Genomic DNA, 20,516 nt, shown 5'->3' on the forward strand with positions numbered 1-20,516 from the left:
ATTTTTGTGTAGACCCAGGCAGCGTGGCTTGGGATAGAGCCGGCAGGTGTGCTACTATAGGAAGCGGGTTCCTATAGTGGCACACTAAGAAGAGAATGAGCCAGGAGACCTGAGGAGAGGAGGATCGGGACCGCTATGTGCAAAAACCACTGCACAGAGCAGGTAAGTGTGACATTTAAAAAAAAAAAAAAAAAAAAACTTGATCACCTTTTTAATTTTTTGGTTCTTCTCTTGCAGTAGTGGAACATTTGTATGATCCACTACTTTAGCCTTCTCTCAATATTGGCAGTCTGAACACCAATGTTGTAGAAGGGTGTGTTCCAACAAGTCTTATCCCAGGGGACCAGCCATTTCTAGTTTTTATGTAATGTCAGGCACCAAGAATCATTTCATTTTTAAAGTAGCTTATAGAATATTCTATCATTCTTATTTTGATGTTTTGTCAGACCACCAAACACCTGGAGAAAGGCTGCATGCTTTATAATTAATAAAGTGGAAATTAAGGAGTCTATAAAACTTTTTTTCAACTAATGTGACAAGCAGAGATTCCGATACCCTTCTAGTGGCCAGAAGGCTGTATATTTTCTGATTGCTGCATTTTCGTAAATAATTACTATAATATTATGGCCATTAAAAGGAGCCGACGATCATAGGAAATCGCTGTATTAAGCAAAATACGGCTAGAAATTGTCAAGAATGGGCAAAAGTTAGTAACATGCACACAATTGTATATCTATATAGACCTATCGTGGAGTGTGTGAAATATCAACACGTCTTCAAAATATGTTTAGACCTTTTGTATTCCACTGAACTATGAGTAGTCTTTGTAGTACTGGATGCTTGTGTGGAAGCTTTGGTTGGGAACTGGCTCTGTCACCTTTTTGCTTCTATGGCAATGGCAGCAAATCTTTCTGGATGTACACTTATGTCCTTTCTGCTGTTTATACTGCTTTGTTTTTTTTTTTTTTTTTTTTTTTTTAATTCGTAGTTTGTGTGTTTTGTATTCTCAATTTGTTAAAGGGATTTAAATAAAATCTGAAATTCACACATGGAAATTTTATATTTACATTAAATAATCCTGCAACCTGTTAGCTTTAATTTAAAAATGTCAGGTTAACAGACTGTCGTTGATGATGTTGTTGGTCATTTCAGAATGACGATTATTTGTATTCATCATTTTTTTTTTTTTTTGACAGGCAAAATTAAATTTGACAAGAAAAAATCTTTAGGCTGGCAGAGACAAGTAAGGGATCCTTTTCATGTGTATGGCAACCACTACAGCAAGCTTGGAGTGACCACAACTTTCTCCATAGCTTGGCAGCTCTGCTGCCCTCTCGTATACAGATGAATGAAGACTCCATTTGGAAAGGCGGGCACTCAGCGATCAAGAGCTGATGCAGGTAAAACTAATTGTGTGTCCTAAATCAAAAACTTATATAAAGATAGTCTCCCTTATGCAGAAGTTTAGCTGTACTATACACAGTTTGGTTGAAAAGAAAGCAATTTCTGTTCTTAAGGGTGTTTGTATAGTTTTTTTTCCCCCTTTTTGTGTATCTTTTAAAGTTTATCAAGCTTTTTAAATCCAGATCCCTGCAATAGAATACTTCCCTTCTGTTCCAGTCCTGCTTCTGTCTCATTGAATTTCAACACTGCTGTTCCGTCTTATTACTATATCACTGCTGAGTCCTGAGAAATCTAACTTTATCTGGTTTACAGAGGGGCTGCTGAAGAAACCCTAATTTCTCTTACGTCCTCCGACAGTCGCCGCCTCTCCATATTCGTCACTATGGGGTTATTGACCTTTGCTCCATAGGAGTAGTTAGGCAACAGAATATGTCAATATTAAAGCTTTTAGCATATCCCACCCCCAGGGGGTGGTCCCCTCAGTCAATACCCTCCTGCTTCCTGTATCCATACCTCGGTTTCATTGTCTAGCTTTCAGGAGTTAGCTGGCTGTTTCTGTGCTGGGGCATTTTGTCTCAGCCTTTATCTTCTTTGATTTTATTTGAGTTTTTTTTTTTTTTTTTTTCTCTCTTTACTTAGCTGTTACTTTTGTCAGCATTAGTTAGTTCTTCTGATGAAGAGGATCATGCGGGCTGGGTCTCGGGCTGGCCCCCCCTGGTCACAGGTTGTGGGTCAGTGGCTTCCCAGCCTGCCATCGAGCGTTCAGTCAGGTATTTTTCCTGGCATATGTGAACGACCCATCCCTGTTCGCTGCAGGGATGCTGTGGTGAGGTGGCTACCTCACTGGACGCCATGCGGTTTCGCACCGCAGTTCTACTGCGTCCTGGCTGCGACTCTCCCTGTCCCATGTGCAGTGGCTTGATCGCTTGTGCGGGCTCCCCACGCCATTCGGAAGGTAAGTGTACTCTGTGTGGGGACCTGTCTGTGGGTGTCAGTCTGGGACTGTGTAACCCTGCATGTCTGTTCACACTATTGGGCTCCCTGTCTGGATGCTGCTGTGGGCTGCAAGGAGGGGGGCTGTTATACACTGTTCTGTGTTGCAAACTGTGTGCTTCTCTGTGTGACATGCTGTATGTTGTAGGGCATGCTGTGGTACATGTTTTGTGCAACATGCGGCCGCTGCTGCGGTCCGCCATTTTATTAATAGCTGCAAGCATATGAGGGCTTTTTCTGTATGCTGGGAGCGGCGTTTTTGGCGCCAAGCGCCGCCATTTTGGCGGCGATCGCTCCGGCCTCATGTTAGCACTGCATTTACTTCCTCCCCCGGCGGCCATTTTTTTGTAGCCTTCCATAGGCTTTATAGGAGCGGCTTCTATTGCATCACTTCCTTTTCCCTGGGCACACCGATCGATATAGCAGCAGCAGTGATCTCTCAAGGTTTTTACCCTCTTTATTCCTGTATTCCTTGCCTGAGTTTGTAATTTTCCCTGTGGGGGTCGGTTTGTGCTGGTGTGTGTGAGCGGTGGGCTGCGCTCGCCGCGCTTTTAAAGGGGCAGTTACCCTTTTTTCTCCTGCACACTTCTGGGGGCATGGATTCTCAGGAAAGCAAATTTCCTTCCACTTTGCTGGGAGGCCAAGGGGCTGCTGCTGTTCCCCCTGAAGGGGGCGATTTGGCCACCATTGTGGCTAACCTGGCTGCTCAGGTACAGATGCTTGTGGCTGCTCAATCCACTAAACGGCCCAGAGTTTCAATTTCCTCTGATTCAGAGGGCGATGGTGATGGGGCTGCTATGGCTGGGGTCCCCTTATCGGGGTCCCGTTCGTCCCTGGACTTTGCTGGGTCGGAAGGGGAGGCAGAGGTTGAAGGGGTTGATGATTCTCCCCCTGGCTCGTCTGAAGAGCTTGCAATCATGGATGAATTGGTTGCTTCTATCAAACAAACGCTGCATTTGCAGGATGAACCATGTCCTCCTGCCGTCCTGGCCTCTTATGGGACGCAGCGGAGACGCAAAATGTCACAGGTTTTCCCTTGCACTGAGTATTTTCAGCGCGCTGTTAGTGAACAATGGCGCAATCTAAAAAAGCCTTTTGCTGTGCCCAGTAGGTTTAAGCTGCGTTATCCTTTCACGCCTGCCACTGACGAACGCTGGTGTGTACCACCTCCGGTGGATCACGCGGTGTCGGTTTTAAATAAATCCACTGCGATTCCAGCAGAGGATACCCCGGTGTTCCGGGATCCTACGGACAGGAGGCTGGAGTCTCTTGCCCGCCATACTTACTCGGTTACTGGTTCCATGCTGAAAGTTATTTTTGCTTCCCTTATGGCAGCTCAGGCTGTCGCGGATTGACGCAGGTGCTCAGGCGCGTCCTGGTGGCTGATTCTGCCCCGCCGACGACGTTGGCTATGGTGGATCAGATTCATCAGGGTGTCATGTATTTGTGTGATGCGGAATTAGATGTAATTCCTTTGGCTGCACGTGTGCGCAGCGTGGCGGTGTTGACACGCCGTTTGATTTGGCTGAAATGTTGGTCTGTGGACCAATCTTCTCGCAAAACTTTATCTAATTTGCCATATACGGGATCTCGCCTTTTTGGCGACTCCATGGATTCACTGATAAAGGGTATTTCTGGGGGTAAGAGCACTCTTTTGCCCCAGATTTACAAGTCTAAGTTTGTTCGTGGTAAGAAGAATACCTCGTTTAGACCCTCTCAGGGGTCCTTTCGTGCCTTTCGGTCGCACTATAAGGGCAAGCCTTTCAAAGGACAAGGGCAGGTAAGCAGAAGTCTGGCCAGTCCGGGTCCGCTGCCCATAACAATGCGGCCTGAAAGGAAGCCCTCACCCAGTTCTGGGGTGGGGGGACGTTTGCTCGGTTTTCTTCAACCCTGGCTGGCCCGCGTTCGGGACAGGTGGGTTCAGGAGATCGTTCGGTCCGGGTACAAGATCGAGTTTCTATCTCGGCCGGCGAACAGGTTTTTTCCCTCAAACCTTCAGCTGTCTCCGGAGCGTTTGCGGGATCTGCACCTGGCGGTGCAGGACCTGCGGGCTCAGGGAGTGGTGGTTCCGGTGCCTCATCGGGACAGATTTCGGGGGTTTTATTCAAATCTGTTCACTGTGCCCAGAAAGGAGGGCAAGGTACGTCCAATTCTGGACTTAAAAGCTCTGAACCGCTTTGTGCGGGTTCGCAAGTTCCGCATGGAATCCCTGCGCTCGGTGGTGGCTGCTCTAGTTCTGGGAGAATTCATGGCCTCCATCGACTTGAAGGATGCGTACCTACACCTCCCCATTTTCGAGGGTCACCAGAGGTACCTTCGATTCGCCATTGCGGAGGGTCATTTCCAATTCGTGGCGTTACCCTTCGGTCTCGCTTCGGCTCTGCGGCTTCACCAAGGTGCTTGCACCGGTTCTGGCCTTACTGAGAGCCCAGGGTATCTCAATCCTGGGGTATCTGGACGACATTCTGGTTCGGTCTGCAACCAGTCAGGGTCTGGTGAAGGACCTGTCCGTCACGATGCAGACTCTGCGGGAGTTTGATTGGACGATAAACTTCCCAAAATCGACGCTGTGTCCGTTGGTTCGTCTTCCCTATCTGGGAATGATCCTGGACTCTGTTCAGGCGAAAGTTTTCCTACCGGAAGACAAGCTCAAGACACTTCAGGACGAAGTCAGGTTTGATGGTCTCGCCCTTCGAGGCGATTCCCTTTGCCCAGTTTCACACGAGGGGTCTCCAGGCGGAGATCCTGTCCAGGTGGGACGGGCGACCACTATCTCTGGATCTTCAGATCTCGTTGAGTCCTCGCACCAGAAGGGATCTTCTGTGGTGGCTACAGTCCCCGGCGGTGTCGGGGGGCAAGTCTTTTCGTCCGCTTTCATGGACGGTGATCACCACGGATGCCAGCCTGTCGGGCTGGGGTGGTTTTCTGGGCGTTCTGTCCGCCCAGGGAACTTGGTCGGAGGTGGAGTCCTCCCTTCCGATCAACATTCTGGAATTGCGGGCGATAAATCTCTGCCTTCGACGTTGGACGGACAAGCTTCAAGGCCGTCCAGTTCGGGTGCAGACGGACAATGCCACAGCGGTGGCCTACATCAACCACCAAGGGGGCACCAGGAGTGCCCGAGCGGCTTGGGAAGTAACCGACATTCTGTCTTGGGCCGAGACGCACGTCCCGGCGATAACGGCAGTTTACATTCCGGGGGTGGAAAACTGGCAGGCGGATTATCTGAGCCGCCAGACTCTGGACCAGGGGGAATGGTCGCTCCACCCGGATGTCTTCCAGATGTTGTGCGCGAAGTGGGGTCTTCCGGATGTGGACCTGTTCGCGTCTCGTCTGACAACAAGGTGGGAAGGTTCGTGGCAAGGACGCGCGATCCTCGGGCAGACGCGTCAGACGCGTTAGTGGCTCCGTGGCATCAGTATCGACTGATGTATGCATTCCCACCGATTCAGTTGCTATCCCGGTTCCTTCGCAGACTGTCCTCGGAACCAAAAACGGTGATTCTGGTGGCACCGGACTGGCCCCACCGGTCTTGGTACGCAGAACTCGTGAATCTGGCGGTCGACGCTCCGTGGTGTCTGCCTCTTCGAGAAGACCTTCTGTCTCAAGGACCGATATTCCATCCTGCTTTACAGTCGCTGGCTTTGACGGCCTGGCTGTTGAAACCGAGGTCCTGAAGGATAGGGGTCTCTCCCCGGAGGTCATTCATACTTTGTTCAATGCTAGAAAGGCCTCTTCGGGGAAGATATACTACCGTACTTGGAAGGCCTATTTTGCCTGGTGTGAGTCCAGGGGGTTTTCCCCTCGCTCATACTCGATGTCTAGGGTGTTGTCTTTCCTTCAAGCGGGTGTGGACCAGCGTTTGGCGTTGGCCACGATTAAGGGTCAGATTTCTGCGCTGGCCATTCTTTTTCAACGCCCTGTGGCGTCTAATTCTCTGGTTGGCACCTTTGTTCAAGGGGTGCGACACCTGGTCCCTCCTCGGAGGGAGCCTTTGCCTCCGTGGGACTTGAACCTCGTTCTGTCCGTGTTACAACATGCTCCTTTTGAAAAGATCAGGGAGATCTCGTTGCCTCTGTTGTCCAAGAAGGTCGCCTTTTTGGTGGCGATCACTTCGGCTCGCAGAGTATCGGAGCTGGCAGCTTTGTCCTGCAGGTCTCCATATCTGGTGCTCCACTTGGATAAGGTGGTCTTGCGACCTAATCCTTCTTTTCTTCCGAAAAGGATCTCGGAATTTCACCTCAATGAGGACATTGTCTTGCCTTCACTTTGCGCGAAGCCTAAGCATCCGAAGGAGGTGGCCTTACATTCCTTGGATGTTGTTCGGGCGATCAGGGTTTACCTGTCGGCGACTAAGTCTTTTCACAAGACGGATTCCCTCTTTGTCCTTCCTGAGGGGCCTCGGAAGGGCTTGGCAGTGTCGGCTTCTACCATCGCCAAATGGATCAGACAGACCATTGAACAGGCATATGCTTTGAAGGGTAAAGTTCCCCCTATGCCTGTGAAGGCGCACTCTACAAGATCTGAGTACGTCTTGGGCCTGTCATCATCGGGCTTCTGTGGCCCAGGTGTGTAAGGCGGCGACTTGGTCGTCCGTTCACACCTTCTCAAAGTTCTACAAAGTGGATGTTCAGGCATCGGCAGATGCTTCCTTTGGCCGCAAGGTTCTTAGTGCGGCAGTACCTTAGGGTCCCTTGTTTTTTTTTTTTTTTTTGGGCCCTTGGCTGTTTGGGATGTTTTTTATCACTAGGTTATTTGTTCTTCCTGGGTTGTTGCTCCTGTTGGGCAAAACTTTATTTTCGTGTTGCCCAGTTGGTTTCCTTCCTTTGGTAAGGTTCCTTTCTCTGATGTACGTCCTGCGCTGCCTTGGGCGCGGCTGGGTTTCCCACCCCTCATGTTTTGCACTGCTTTGGGACGTCCCCATAGTGACGAATATGGAGAGGCGGCGACTGTCGGAGGACGTAAGAGAAAACTGAATTTTTGTAAAATCTTACCTGTAAAATTCCTTTCTCTGAGTCCTCCGACAGTCGCCGCCCCCGCCCCTCTTTTGGGGTTTGTTTATGTACTCTACTGCTATTCTACTGAAACTGAGGTATGGATACAGGAAGCAGGAGGGTATTGACTGAGGGAAAAGGGTTTAAATACCAGCGCTATGGAGTTTTCAGTACTTTTTGGACTAAAAAATGGTGGTGTAAGCTGCCCCCAACCTACCACTGAGGTAGTAAAATGGTAAAAGGTGCAAGTGATGTTGGGACCGGCGCTACCACATAAATATTGTGTTTGTGCAATTTCATACACTGTGTAATTCATATAAAACATATAAAACATATAAAAGTGCATATAGTGCTTAAACCAAAGTGCTGCGTGCTGTAAACCTTTTATATATTCGCATGGGCTGTGCTCAGTGTACCATATAAACACATGTATACATATAAAGTGCTGAGTGCTATTGATAACCACGTGTGTGATTGCGTGCTAAACAAAGTTTGGCGCCAGTGGGTGTACCACAAATTGCACCGTTGCTTACCGCACTCTTAGGATGGTGGCTCAGCACTCCCTGGTCACTAGAACAGAAAACAAGCCTCCATTGCGTAGTATATCCTTGTTAGGGTAAAACAACGTAGCATCCACTCACATTTAGGGAGTTCACTATCAGCTTGAGGTGTTCGCCGGGTCGCTTCCGCGTTCCACCAGCTCAAACCACCGTTCCCGGAAGTGACGTACTGACGTACGCAAACCACGCCCTACGCGTTTCGTCATACGACGTCATCTGGAGCGTGCCATCTATCACTACTCCCGGTCTTTTTATAGGCTGGGTCGGCGCCATCTTAGTGTACTGATTTTGAGGCCGGACACGGCGGCCATCTTGGTGCACCCATACCGCAGCCTAAACAGCTTAATTCATCATGTGAACTCCCTATTTGTTACGTGTGCCGCATATATAAACATACATTTTATTTAAAACTTAAAATACGACTCCACATATTAAAACCTTGTAATATAATACATATATATTTTGTGCTATAATTGTGCGAACCAGTGATGTGTCTGATTTGATCGGGGTGAGCCGATAATCAGTGCTGCCGATAAAAATCATAAGTTATGTGAATCAATAGTAAAAAGTGATTCAGTGATGATGTTGACCTACATAGACCTCAATAAATATGTTAGAAAGCTAAACATCAAAAAACATTTCACATTAAAACAAAAGCAAACACAAAGATCCACGCACAGTGAATATAAACACACGACTTTGAAAAATCGCTCCACGTTTAACCCCAAAAATCCTCACAATGAGAATTTGGAGGTCTTTAAACGGATGGTGGAAGCAGATATTAGAGCATTAAAAATTCAGAACAGAAAAGAAAAAAACACATGGGAAACCATCAAAAAACTGGAAAAAAGAAAAGGAGTGGTAATAAGGCCAGCGGACAAAGGAGGAGGACTGGTGATTCTAAACAAAAAGGACTATGAGGAGGAAATGGAGAATCTTCTTAATACAAAAGACACCTACATTAAGCTGAAGGGAAATCCAAAACAAGCATTTGAGAAAACTCTACATGAATACGTGAAGAAGGGGAACGAGATGGGGATTTTAAACAAGAAGGAAGCCAAGTACATTTGCCTAGAGAAACCAAAGACCCCAGTCATATACTACATTCCAAAGATACACAAAAATGACAAGAAGCCACCAGGCCGCCCCATTGTAAGCGGAATTAATTCTGTACATTCAAGGTTAGGGGAATACCTTGACCAATTCCTGCAGCCTCTAGTGCCAGTGGGTAAATCCTACCTAAGGGACAGCAAGCAATTGCTCGCCGAGATCAAAGATTTGGAAATAGAGGAGAGTGACATCTTGGTGACAATAGATGTCAACTCCCTCTACACAAACATCAAGCAACAAGATGGCCTACAAGCAGTGGATTGGGCCCTTCATACCCACACGAATATGAAGGAAGCACAGATTGGATTCATATTAGAAGGATTAAAAACAGCAATGGAATCCAATTATTTTTGGTATAAGGGAAGTTATTTTGTACAGAAGAAAGGCGTAGCCATGGGGGCTAAGTATGCCCCCAGTGTGGCAAACGTTTTCATGCAAAAGTGGGAGGAGGAGCAGGTGTTCAGTATACCCAGGAATGAGTTGAAATACTACCGTCGATACATTGACGATATCATTATCGTTTGGAAGGGAAACGAGGATTCCTTACAAGAATTCTTCGACGAAATCAACACTAATATATATGGGATCACTTTTTCAGGAAATTTTCATCATGAACATATTGCGTTTCTGGACTTAGAACTAACCAAAAAAGATGGCAGACTCACCAGCAAAACATATTTTAAGAAAACCGACAGGAACGGGTACATTCCTAAAAATAGCTGCCACCATCCCAAGTGGTTAGGCAACATCCCCAAAGGGCAACTGATGAGGATTAGGAGAAATTGCAGTGACCCAACGGATTTTGAGACGCAAGCTGAGATATTAATTGATAGGTTTGTTGAGAAAGGATACAAACGCAGTGAACTCATCAATATCAAGAAGATAGTGGAAAAGATGGATAGGGAAGATCTGATAAAGGATACGCCAAATAGAGCAAATGAAAATAAGAACACCGAGTTTGCTTTCTTAACAGGATACAACACCCAACATAAGGCCCTAGAGAAAATTATAAGGAAACATTGGCCTATATTGAAAGCAGACACTACTTTAAGAGACATCCTCCCCACAAAACCCACCTTCATCTATAGAAAAGCACCGAACCTGAGAAATCGGTTAGTGCACAATGTCATTGACCCTCCAAAGAAAATACATCTTCCAACCAGTCTGAAAGGTTTCTTTAGATGCGGAAAATGCTTACCGTGTAGAACATCAAGGGAAAAGAAAAGAAAAACAACATCTTTTACGGCACAAAGTACAGGAAAAGTCTATGAGATTAAAGATACCATAACGTGCACAAGCACGCATGTAACCTACGTGGTGGAATGTCCATGTAGGTTACAATATGTAGGCCGCACCACCAGACCCCTTTTCGTCCGCATAAGGGAACATGTTAAAAATATCCGTAAGGGGTTTGATAAACACAGCTTGTCACGACATTTCAAAACTCACCATTCAAAGAACCCCACGGGAATGGTTTTTTATGCCATAGACAAAATAAAGAATAACTGGAGAGGAAGTAACAAGAGAATAGATGTATCTAAAAACGAAACGAAGTGGATATATCTGATGCAGACCCTTCAGCCTAAAGGCCTAAACATCGATATTGACCTAAACTGTTTCATCACCGATTTCTAAGGAAACCTCCCCGACCCACCTTCCTTAAGATACAGTTTTAATGGCCTTTTTTGAGAGTTTTTAATAATTTTTAGGAGCCTCCTTTGACCTTTTTAGATCTCCTTAATATATATAATTTTTGAATGTTTGAGAAATATTTTTAGCATCAACATACTCCTGTTTCATTGTCGGATTTTTTGATTGATTTTTTGATTTTTAATTTTGCAATTTTAGATGCGGTTTTAGTGCATTTTATGCAGGTTTTAACGCATCTAATTTCATCATCTTCCAAGATTTTTTTATGAAGAAAACCCCTTTTTTATGAAGTGAACCTTTTTTATCATATAGAATATTTATACCTTTAACTTCTCGCTGAAAATTCCTCATTTCAAGAAAGTTTCTTCCTCATGGGAATAACCAACTGCAAGTATCCTATTACCTTCAGTTTCACCAATCTGTTACGTTATCCTGTTTTTATCCTATTGGGTATCATCTTTCAGTCTTTTAATATTTTTTCGCCTGGAACTGCATTATTATTATTTTTTCCAAAAATTATGGGTTTTAACCCAGAAAATACAAAGTCACAAGCAACATGGACTTATATCTAAGATTGGACTTGTATGGAGAATTTCTTCTTATAAAGTTTTTATATATATATATAATTTTAGTAATAAAAAAAAAAAAAAAAAAATTTTTTTGTACGATTTTTATCTCACCGATATTATTGCTACATGTATGGGCACTTTTTATAATTTTTTTATAGTCTATTAATCGCACAGTCACTTGGGCCCAATATTAAATATGAAAAAGTCAACATCATCACTGAATCACTTTTTACTATTGATTCACATAACTTATGATTTTTATCGGCAGCACTGATTATCGGCTCACCCCGATCAAATCAGACACATCACTGGTTCGCACAATTATAGCACAAAATATATATGTATTATATTACAAGGTTTTAATATGTGGAGTCGTATTTTAAGTTTTAAATAAAATGTATGTTTATATATGCGGCACACGTAACAAATAGGGAGTTCACATGATGAATTAAGCTGTTTAGGCTGCGGTATGGGTGCACCAAGATGGCCGCCGTGTCCGGCCTCAAAATCAGTACACTAAGATGGCGCCGACCCAGCCTATAAAAAGACCGGGAGTAGTGATAGATGGCACGCTCCAGATGACGTCGTATGACGAAACGCGTAGGGCGTGGTTTGCGTACGTCAGTACGTCACTTCCGGGAACGGTGGTTTGAGCTGGTGGAACGCGGAAGCGACCCGGCGAACACCTCAAGCTGATAGTGAACTCCCTAAATGTGAGTGGATGCTACGTTGTTTTACCCTAACAAGGATATACTACGCAATGGAGGCTTGTTTTCTGTTCTAGTGACCAGGGAGTGCTGAGCCACCATCCTAAGAGTGCGGTAAGCAACGGTGCAATTTGTGGTACACCCACTGGCGCCAAACTTTGTTTAGCACGCAATCACACACGTGGTTATCAATAGCACTCAGCACTTTATATGTATACATGTGTTTATATGGTACACTGAGCACAGCCCATGCGAATATATAAAAGGTTTACAGCACGCAGCACTTTGGTTTAAGCACTATATGCACTTTTATATGTTTTATATGTTTTATATGAATTACACAGTGTATGAAATTGCACAAACACAATATTTATGTGGTAGCGCCGGTCCCAACATCACTTGCACCTTTTACTATTGACTGAGGGGACCACCCCCTGGGGTTGGGATATGCTAAAAGCTTTAATATTGACATATTCTGTTGCCTAGCTACTCCTACGGAGCAAAGGTCAATAACCCCATAGTGACGAATATGGAGAGGCGGCGACTGTCGGAGGACTCAGAGAAAGGAATTTTACAGGTAAGATTTTACAAAAATTCAGTTTTTGCAGCCTTTCCAGCTTATTCTCGAAATAGACATGGCACGAAGCCTTAATCTGTATCGTGGCAGTTCACACCACTGCGCTGCTGTGGTGTGCACTGAAAAGTATGACCGGATTATTTTATTTTTTTAAATTTTTTTTTTTTTTTTTCCTTGTTCTTTAGTGTAGCATGGCGAGACACAATCTACTGCATAGCACCCTGCTGCAACTAGTAGAGCTGATAAAGTTCTTTTAAAAAGGGGATAAAAACAATAATGCACTACTTCTTGTTCTCTTTGCTTTTTTTGTTTAAAATTGTATGTACAGTTAGGTCCATAAATATTAGGACATCGACACAATTCTAATCTTTTTGGCTCTAATACACCACCACAATGGATTTGAAATGAAACAAACAAGATGTGCTTTAACTGCAGACTTCCAGCTTTAATTTGAGGGTATTTACATCTAAATCAGGTGAAAGGCGTAGGAATTAACAGTTTGTATATATGCCTCCCACTTTTTAAGGGATCAAAAGTAATGGGACAATTGGCTGCTCAGCTGTTCCATGCAGGGCTGTGGAGTCGGAGGAAATTTTGGGTACCTGGAGTCGGCAAACAATACTCCGACTCCTACTAAATTTAGATTGGAATTAAAAAAAAAAAAAAAAGCTAGTTTAAATGTCCCAATTCACAAAAAGTTATAATTAATGACTTAGTATAATGAAACTTATAATTGAGGAGACCAAATGTAAAAAGGAAGAACTACAAAGTTCTGAAAGGACGTTTGTCTTCCTTAAATTGGATGCATGCACACGTCACAGAGTCAATTATTTTGCTATTTAATGTTAGATTTGTGGATGAAAATAACACGGACTCTCGGATTAAAGGACACTCAGGCACATGACACCAGTGATTACCTTCAGAAGTTAGTGGAGGATGTTCTAGAAGATTTTGAAATTGCAAAGGAACAGATTTTATGTGTTGTGACAGGTAACGCTTCTAACATGTTGAACACAATTGAGAAGATGAACGCAGATGAAGTTAACAAACAGATATTAGAGTTAGAGGAAGACAGCTCTGCAAGTATTATTATTATTATTATTATTATTATTATTTCCGGTTCTTGTATAGCGCTGTCAATTTTCGCAGCGCTTTACATATACATTGCAAATTCACATCAGTCCCTGCCCTCAAGGAGCTTACAATCTAAGGTCCCTAACTCACATACATACATACATACATACATACATACATACATACATACTATGGTAGGGCCAATTTTATACAGGATCCAATTAACCTACCAGCATGTCTTTGGAGTGTGGGAGGAAACCGGAGTACCCGGAGGAAACCCACGCAGGCACAGGGAGAACATGCAAACTCCAGGCAGGTAGTGTCGTGGTTGGGATTCGAACCGGCGACCCTCTTGCTGCTAGGTGAAAGTGCTAACCACTGTGCCGCCCATATTGGAGAAAGTTTAGAAACTGTAGAGAATGCTGACATTTTTTTAGACAACTTTGTTGAAGCATTGAAGCTTGCTACTATTCATCATATGCGATGTGCTGTTCATACACTGCAACTTGCCATAAGAGATGGATTAAAAGATCGCCATACAGCTACACTAATTGGCAAATTATGGCAAGTAACTGTTGCAGCCAGGGCCCCGAAAACAGATGCAATTTTGAAAAGACGTGCAGGAAAAGGAGCCATTTTGGATCAAACAACTTGCAGGGGAAGCACTTATTTAATGGTGAAGCATTTGCTTGAACTTAAAGACTTCATAGAAGAAATAAACAATAAAAATCTTGCATTAACTGAAAGCCAGTGGACACAAACAAAAGAGCTGGAGAACTTTCTTTCTCACCCCTTCACTGTCACCAAGAGGTTGCAATGTGACGATCTAACCCCGGGTAAATTCCTCTTGGAATGGAAGAGCCTGTTATATTGCCAGAACAAAAATGGAGGGTTAATAGCTGAGGGCATTGCATCTTCAATGATGAAAAGAGAGAGTGTTTTGCTGGAAAATGAAATCTTTAGTTGAAGAAGCCATCCTTGTTTATCCAGAGATTGTTAGTGATGTGGCCAGAATAGTTACTGCAATGCCACCCACCCAAGTTAGCGTCGAAAGATTAATGCATATTAATACAGAGGAGTCGGAAGTACAAAAAACTGAGGAGTCGGAACATTAAGCTACCGACTCCACAGCCCTGGTACCATGGTCAGGTGTGTTATTCCCTCATTATCCCATTTACAAGTAGCAGATTAACCACTTTACCACTAGAGCATTTTGCTGTCTTACGTCTGAGCCACTTTTTGCGATTCCACGCTGTGCGACTTTAACTGACAATTGCGCGGTCGTGCGATGCCATACCCAAACAAAATTTACGTCCTTTTTTTACCACAAACAGAGCTTTCTTTTGGTGGTATTTGATCACCTGTGCGATTTTTACTTTTTGCGCTATAAACAAAGAGCGTAAATTCCCCCCAAAAAAATGTAAAAATCAAAATTTTTTTTTAATTTTTGGCCAATTTGTTTTCTGCTACATATGTTTGGTAAAAAAATTCACAATAAGCGTATTTTGATTGGTTTGCGCAAAAGTTATTGCGTTTACTAACAAAGGGAAAGATTTCTGTAATTTTTGGTGTTTTTTTTGTTTGGTTTTTTTAACGAGTAATGGCGGCGATCTACTTTTTTTTTTTTTTTTTTTGCGGGACTGCGACATTGCGGCGGACAGATCGGACCCTTGACTGACATTTTTGACACTTTTGGGGGTACCAGTGACATTACTGCAGTAATCAGTGCTATATATATATATATGCACTGTTACTGTAAAAATGACACTGGCAGGGAAGGGGTTAATTTTATTGGAGAGGGAGGGGTTAATGTATGCCTGGTGCTTACTGACGTGTGGGGGGGGGGGGGTGACTGTGTGAGCCAGGGACAGATCGGAGTGTTCAGCTATGCTGAACACTCCGATATGTCACTTCCTGTCACTTGGGAGATCCGCCCGCTTGTGTTTACACAGGCGGGCGGATCTCCACACTAGATCCCCGACGATCGGGGCAGAGCAGCGGCGATCGCCGCTGCTCCTCCCCTGGCCCGACTCCCACTGTGACTGAATACAGCGGGAGCGAGCCTCCAGTGGCGCGCGAGCGCCGCCCACAAGGGGGAGTGTCTGACGACGTAGGTCTACGTCGTCAGACGATAACGAGCCACTTTGCCGCAGTAGTACTACGGTACTCAGTGGCAAAGTGGTTAAAGGTCTAGAGTTAATTTCAAGTGTGCTATTTGCAGTTGGAATCTGTTGCTGTCAACTCTCAATATGAGATCCAAAGAGCTGTCACTATCAGTGAAGCAAGCCATCATTAGGCTGAAAAAAACAAAACCCATCAGAGATGGCAAAAACATTAGGTGTGGCCAAATCAACTGTTTGGAACATCCTTAAAAAGAGAGAATGCACCGGTGAGCTCAGCAACACCAAAAGACTCGGAAGACCACAGAAAACAACTGTGGTGGATGACCAAAGAATTCTTTCCCTGGTGAAGAAAACACCCTTCACAACAGATGGCCAGATCAAGAACAGTCTCCAGGAGGTAGGTGTATGTGTGTCAAAGTAACAATCAACAGAAGACTTCACCAGAGTGAATACAGAGGGTTCACCACAAGATGTAAACCATTGGTGAGCCTCAAACAGGAAGGCCAGATTAGAGTTTGCCAAACATGTAAAAAGCCTTCACAGTTCTGGAACAACATCCTATGGACAGATGAGACCAAGATCAACTTGTACTAGAGTGATGAGAAGAGTATGGAGAAGGAAAGGAACTGCTCATGATCCAAAGCATACCACCTAATCAGTGAAGCATGGTGGTGGTAGTGTCATGGCGTGGGCATGTATGGCTGCCAATGGAACTGGTTCTCTTGTATTTATTGATGATGTGACTGCTGACAAAAGCAGCAGGATGAATTCTGAAGTGTTTCGGGCAATATCTGCTCATACTCAGCCAAATGCTTCAGAACTCATTGGACAGCGCTTCACAGTGCAGATGGGACAATGACCCGAAGCATACTGCGAAAGCAACCAAGGAGTTTAAGGGAAAGAAGTGGAATGTTTTATGCAATGGCCAAGTCAATCACCTGACCTGAATCCGATTGAGCATCCATTTCACTTGCTGAAGTCAAATCTGAAGGGAAAATGCCCCAAGAACAAGCAGGAACTGAAGACAGTTGCAGTAGAGGCCTGGCAGAGCATAATCGGGTATGAAACCTAGCGTCTGTGTTCCAGAATTCAGGCTGTAATTAACTGCAAAATATTTGCAACCAAGTATTAAAAAGTGAAAGTTTGATTTATGATTGTTAATCTATCCTATTACTTTTGGTCCCTTAAAAAGTGGGAGGCACATATACAAACTGTTGTAATTCCTACACCGTTCACCTGATTTGGATGTAAATACCCTCAAATTAAAGCTGAAAGTCTGCATTCAAAGCACATCTTGTTTGATTCATTTCAAATCAATTGTGGTGGTTTATAGAGCCAAAAAGATTAGAATTGTGTCGATGTCCCAATATTTATGCACCCGACTGTTTATGCATGCAAGTCTCACTTTAAGTTATGGATGGTGGTTTCTGTTTTTGATGCATCTATTTTTTTCTTTCTAGCACATGCGGGTGTCTCAGCAAATATGATGAAGAAAAGGACCTCTCACAAGTAAGTATGAGAAGGTATTTAAAAACCCTGAAATAGTAAGGCTACTCTGAAGGATGTGGATTATACAGTGCCTTGAAAAAGTATTGATTCCCCTTGAAAGTTTCCACATTTTATCTTATGTTACAACTAAAAAAAGTATTCACAAAAAGAAGAGATTGGGCGCCTATAACAGGGGACTTTTCAATTAGGGTTCTTCGGTAAATCACATCTAGAAGGTAAGAAATCGGAAAAGAATATAAAAAAAAAAGGGGTATATTTTATTATGAACGAAAATGACAATAAAAAATACTGTAATGAACAATTACAATATACAATGACAAATTGTGATATTAAAAACAGATGCAGTTTACAGCCATGTTCATTATCTATAATCTAGGTAAATGTAAGATCCTACACAGGGGTAAGTAGTGATGTACTGTATACCCATTTACCATCCAATCAGATGTCTGTCTGCAGGAAACAAACAGCCCACAAATATTAACCCGACATGTTTCACGGCACTGTAGCCGCTTCTTCAGGGGTATTTTTTTGGGGGTTTCACACTATATGTTTCAAATGAAAACACTAAGATAAAGAGGCAAAAGAAAATCTAAATACATCATACATAAATACACAAAGAATATAAACAGCATTCAATGTCAAGAGGTATCAAAACGTAAGGCATTGCATATTGGTTGAAAAGACATGGTATTAGTAATGTGTCCATGGATAAAGGCACCAAAGTAAACATATATACCGTACCGGTCTGGCATCAAAACAACTAAAAAAAGTAAATGTATCGGAATTTAATGCGATGGACCAACGCAAAGTGGCCCATAACTGTGAAGTGGAAGGAAAATGCTGTGGTGTTTTTTTTTTTTTTTTTTTATTTTTACAAATATCTGTGTTTGGCATGCATTTGAATTCAGCCCCCTTTACTCTGATACCCCTAACTAAAATCTAGTGGAACCAATTGCCTTCAGAAGTCACCTAATTAGTAAATGGTCCACTTGTGTGTAATTTAATCCTAGTGTATATATAAATACAGCTGCTCTGTAAAGCACTCGGAGGTTTAGTAGAGAACCTTAGTGTGAACAAACCACATCATGAAGGCCAAGAAACACACCATACAGGTCAGAGATAAAGTTGTGGAGACGTTTAAAGCAGGGTTAGGTTATATAAAGGTATCCCAAGCTTTGAACATTTCATGGAGCACTGTTCAATCCATCATATGAAAATGGGAGAGTATGGCAAAACTGCAAACCTACCATAACATGGCCATCCACCTAAACTGACTGGCTGGGCAAGGAGAACATTAATCAGAAGCAGCCAAGAGGCCCATGGTAGCCCTGGAGGCGCTGCAGAGGTCCACAGTTCAGGTGGGAGAATCTGGCCTTTATTGAAGAGTGACAAGAAGAGAGCCATAAGAAGTCCCGTTTGGGAGAAGCCATGTGGGGGACACGGCAAAGGTGGAAGAAGGTGCTCTGGTCAGATGAGGCCGAAATTGAAATTTGTGGTGGAAAACTAACACTGCACACCATCCCCACATGGTGGTGGCAACATCCTGCTGTGGGAATTGCAAGATGAATGGAGCCGAATACAGGGCAGTCTTAGAAGCAAGCCTGTTAGCCTGCAAAAGATGTGAGACTGGGGCAGAGGTTCACCTTCCAGCAGGACAATAACCCTAAACATACAGCCAACAATGGAATGGTTTAGATCAAAGCATATTCATGTGTTTAAAATGGTCCAGTCAAAGTCCAGGCCTAAATCCAATTGAGTCTGTGGCAAGAGTTGAGAATGGGCACTCTCTAGATATGCAAAGCTTGTAGAGACATACCCAAAACGACTTGCAGCTGTATTTGCAGGTAAAGGTGGTTCTACAAAGTATTCAGGTGGACTGAAAACAAATGCACTCCACTTTTTTCAGATATTTGTAAAAAAAAATTTGAAATCCCTTTTTATCATTTTCTTTCGACTTCACAATTATATGCCACTTTGTGTTGGGACTATCACATAAAATCACAATAAAATTTTACGTTTTTTAGTTGCAACGTGGCAAAATGTGGAAAATTTCAAGGGGTATGAATACTTTTGTCAAGGCACTGTAACCTGTGTCACTGCCCTCTACAGATGTTTACAGTTTTTAGAAAGATTAACTGCCTTTTTTAGGTTTGATTTGATGACAATTCAAGACAGACATATGGGAGGGATAAAATGCCTGGGACCAATTATGTTTCAACTGGAGCACAGCCAACCAACTTTTTTTTTTTTTTTTCCTCTAAGCTGTGTGTGAGCAAAATGTTGAAATTGCTATTCACAAAGGACACTCGTTGAGCGAACGTGTTTATTTCCCCCTCGGTATATACTATATTGCTACAGGTTAACTGAGAATTGCATCACATGCAGTTCTTGAAGGGAATCGTAACCGATTCTAAATTCGATTTTAAATATCGATTATTCTAAGAATCGATTCTAAATAGATACACACAGGATCAATGCAAATGGTAGTGAGAGCAAAATTTGTAACTAAACCTGTAACGACGTTGCCTTTTGTCGCCATTTCAAGGGCGTACGCAGTTTTAAAGCATGACCTGTTGGCTACTTTTCAGCATATCTTTTATTTTACCTTAAATTGTGCAGTGTGTTGTGTGTGTGTGTTTTTTTTTTTTTTTTTTTTTTTGGCGCTTAAATTAATTTGTGTGTGTGTGTATAATGATTATTATTTTCTGAAAATTTGCCCTTGATAAACAGCTGCACTAATATTGTGGAACATACACTTTTGCAACACCCAACATTTTATTCTCCAGGGACTTTGCTTTCAAAAACCATTGCTAGAAAAATTACTTGTAACCCCAAAACAAACAAATGCAGCTGATTTTTACTTGGACAGCTGTGGCCAAAAGTTTTGAGAATGACCTATTCCTTTTCACAAAGTCTTCTGCCACCGCTCTTACAATGGCAATTTGCTTATACTCCAGAATGTTATGAGTGATCAGATAAATTGCAATTTGTTGCAATGCCCCTCTTTGCCATGAAAATGAACTTCATCCCATAAACCTTTCCACTGCATTTGTGAAGGCTTCATGATGCCCTAGAAAGTCCAGCAATCGCCAGGACTGTCTCTTACAGTTCAGCTGTGGGATTGGGTCACCACCAGTGCAGAGCTTTCTCAGGAATGGCAGCAAGCAGGTGTGCGTGCATCTGCATGCACAGTAAGGTAAAGACTTTTGGAGGATGTCCTGATGAGACAAGAAGGGCAGCAAAGAA

General features: G+C 43.4%; 1 protein-coding gene across 1 annotated transcript in view; it reads left to right on the plus strand.

Annotated features, from left to right (window-relative positions):
- The first annotated feature begins 1,251 nt into the window (after positions 1-1,251).
- The window catches only part of SPIN1 (spindlin 1), a 115,568-nt gene continuing 96,303 nt past the window's right edge, over positions 1,252-20,516 (plus strand). Inside the window, exons 1-2 of the mRNA XM_082243871.1 lie at positions 1,252-1,400; positions 17,222-17,270. Of these exons, the coding sequence (XP_082099997.1) occupies positions 1,349-1,400; positions 17,222-17,270 (101 nt within the window). The 5' untranslated portion in view covers positions 1,252-1,348. The remainder of the gene's footprint in view (positions 1,401-17,221; positions 17,271-20,516) is intronic.

This window comes from Pelophylax lessonae, assembly GCF_965119305.1.
Source record: "Pelophylax lessonae genome assembly, chromosome: 1".
Lineage (NCBI taxonomy): Eukaryota > Metazoa > Chordata > Amphibia > Anura > Ranidae > Pelophylax > Pelophylax lessonae.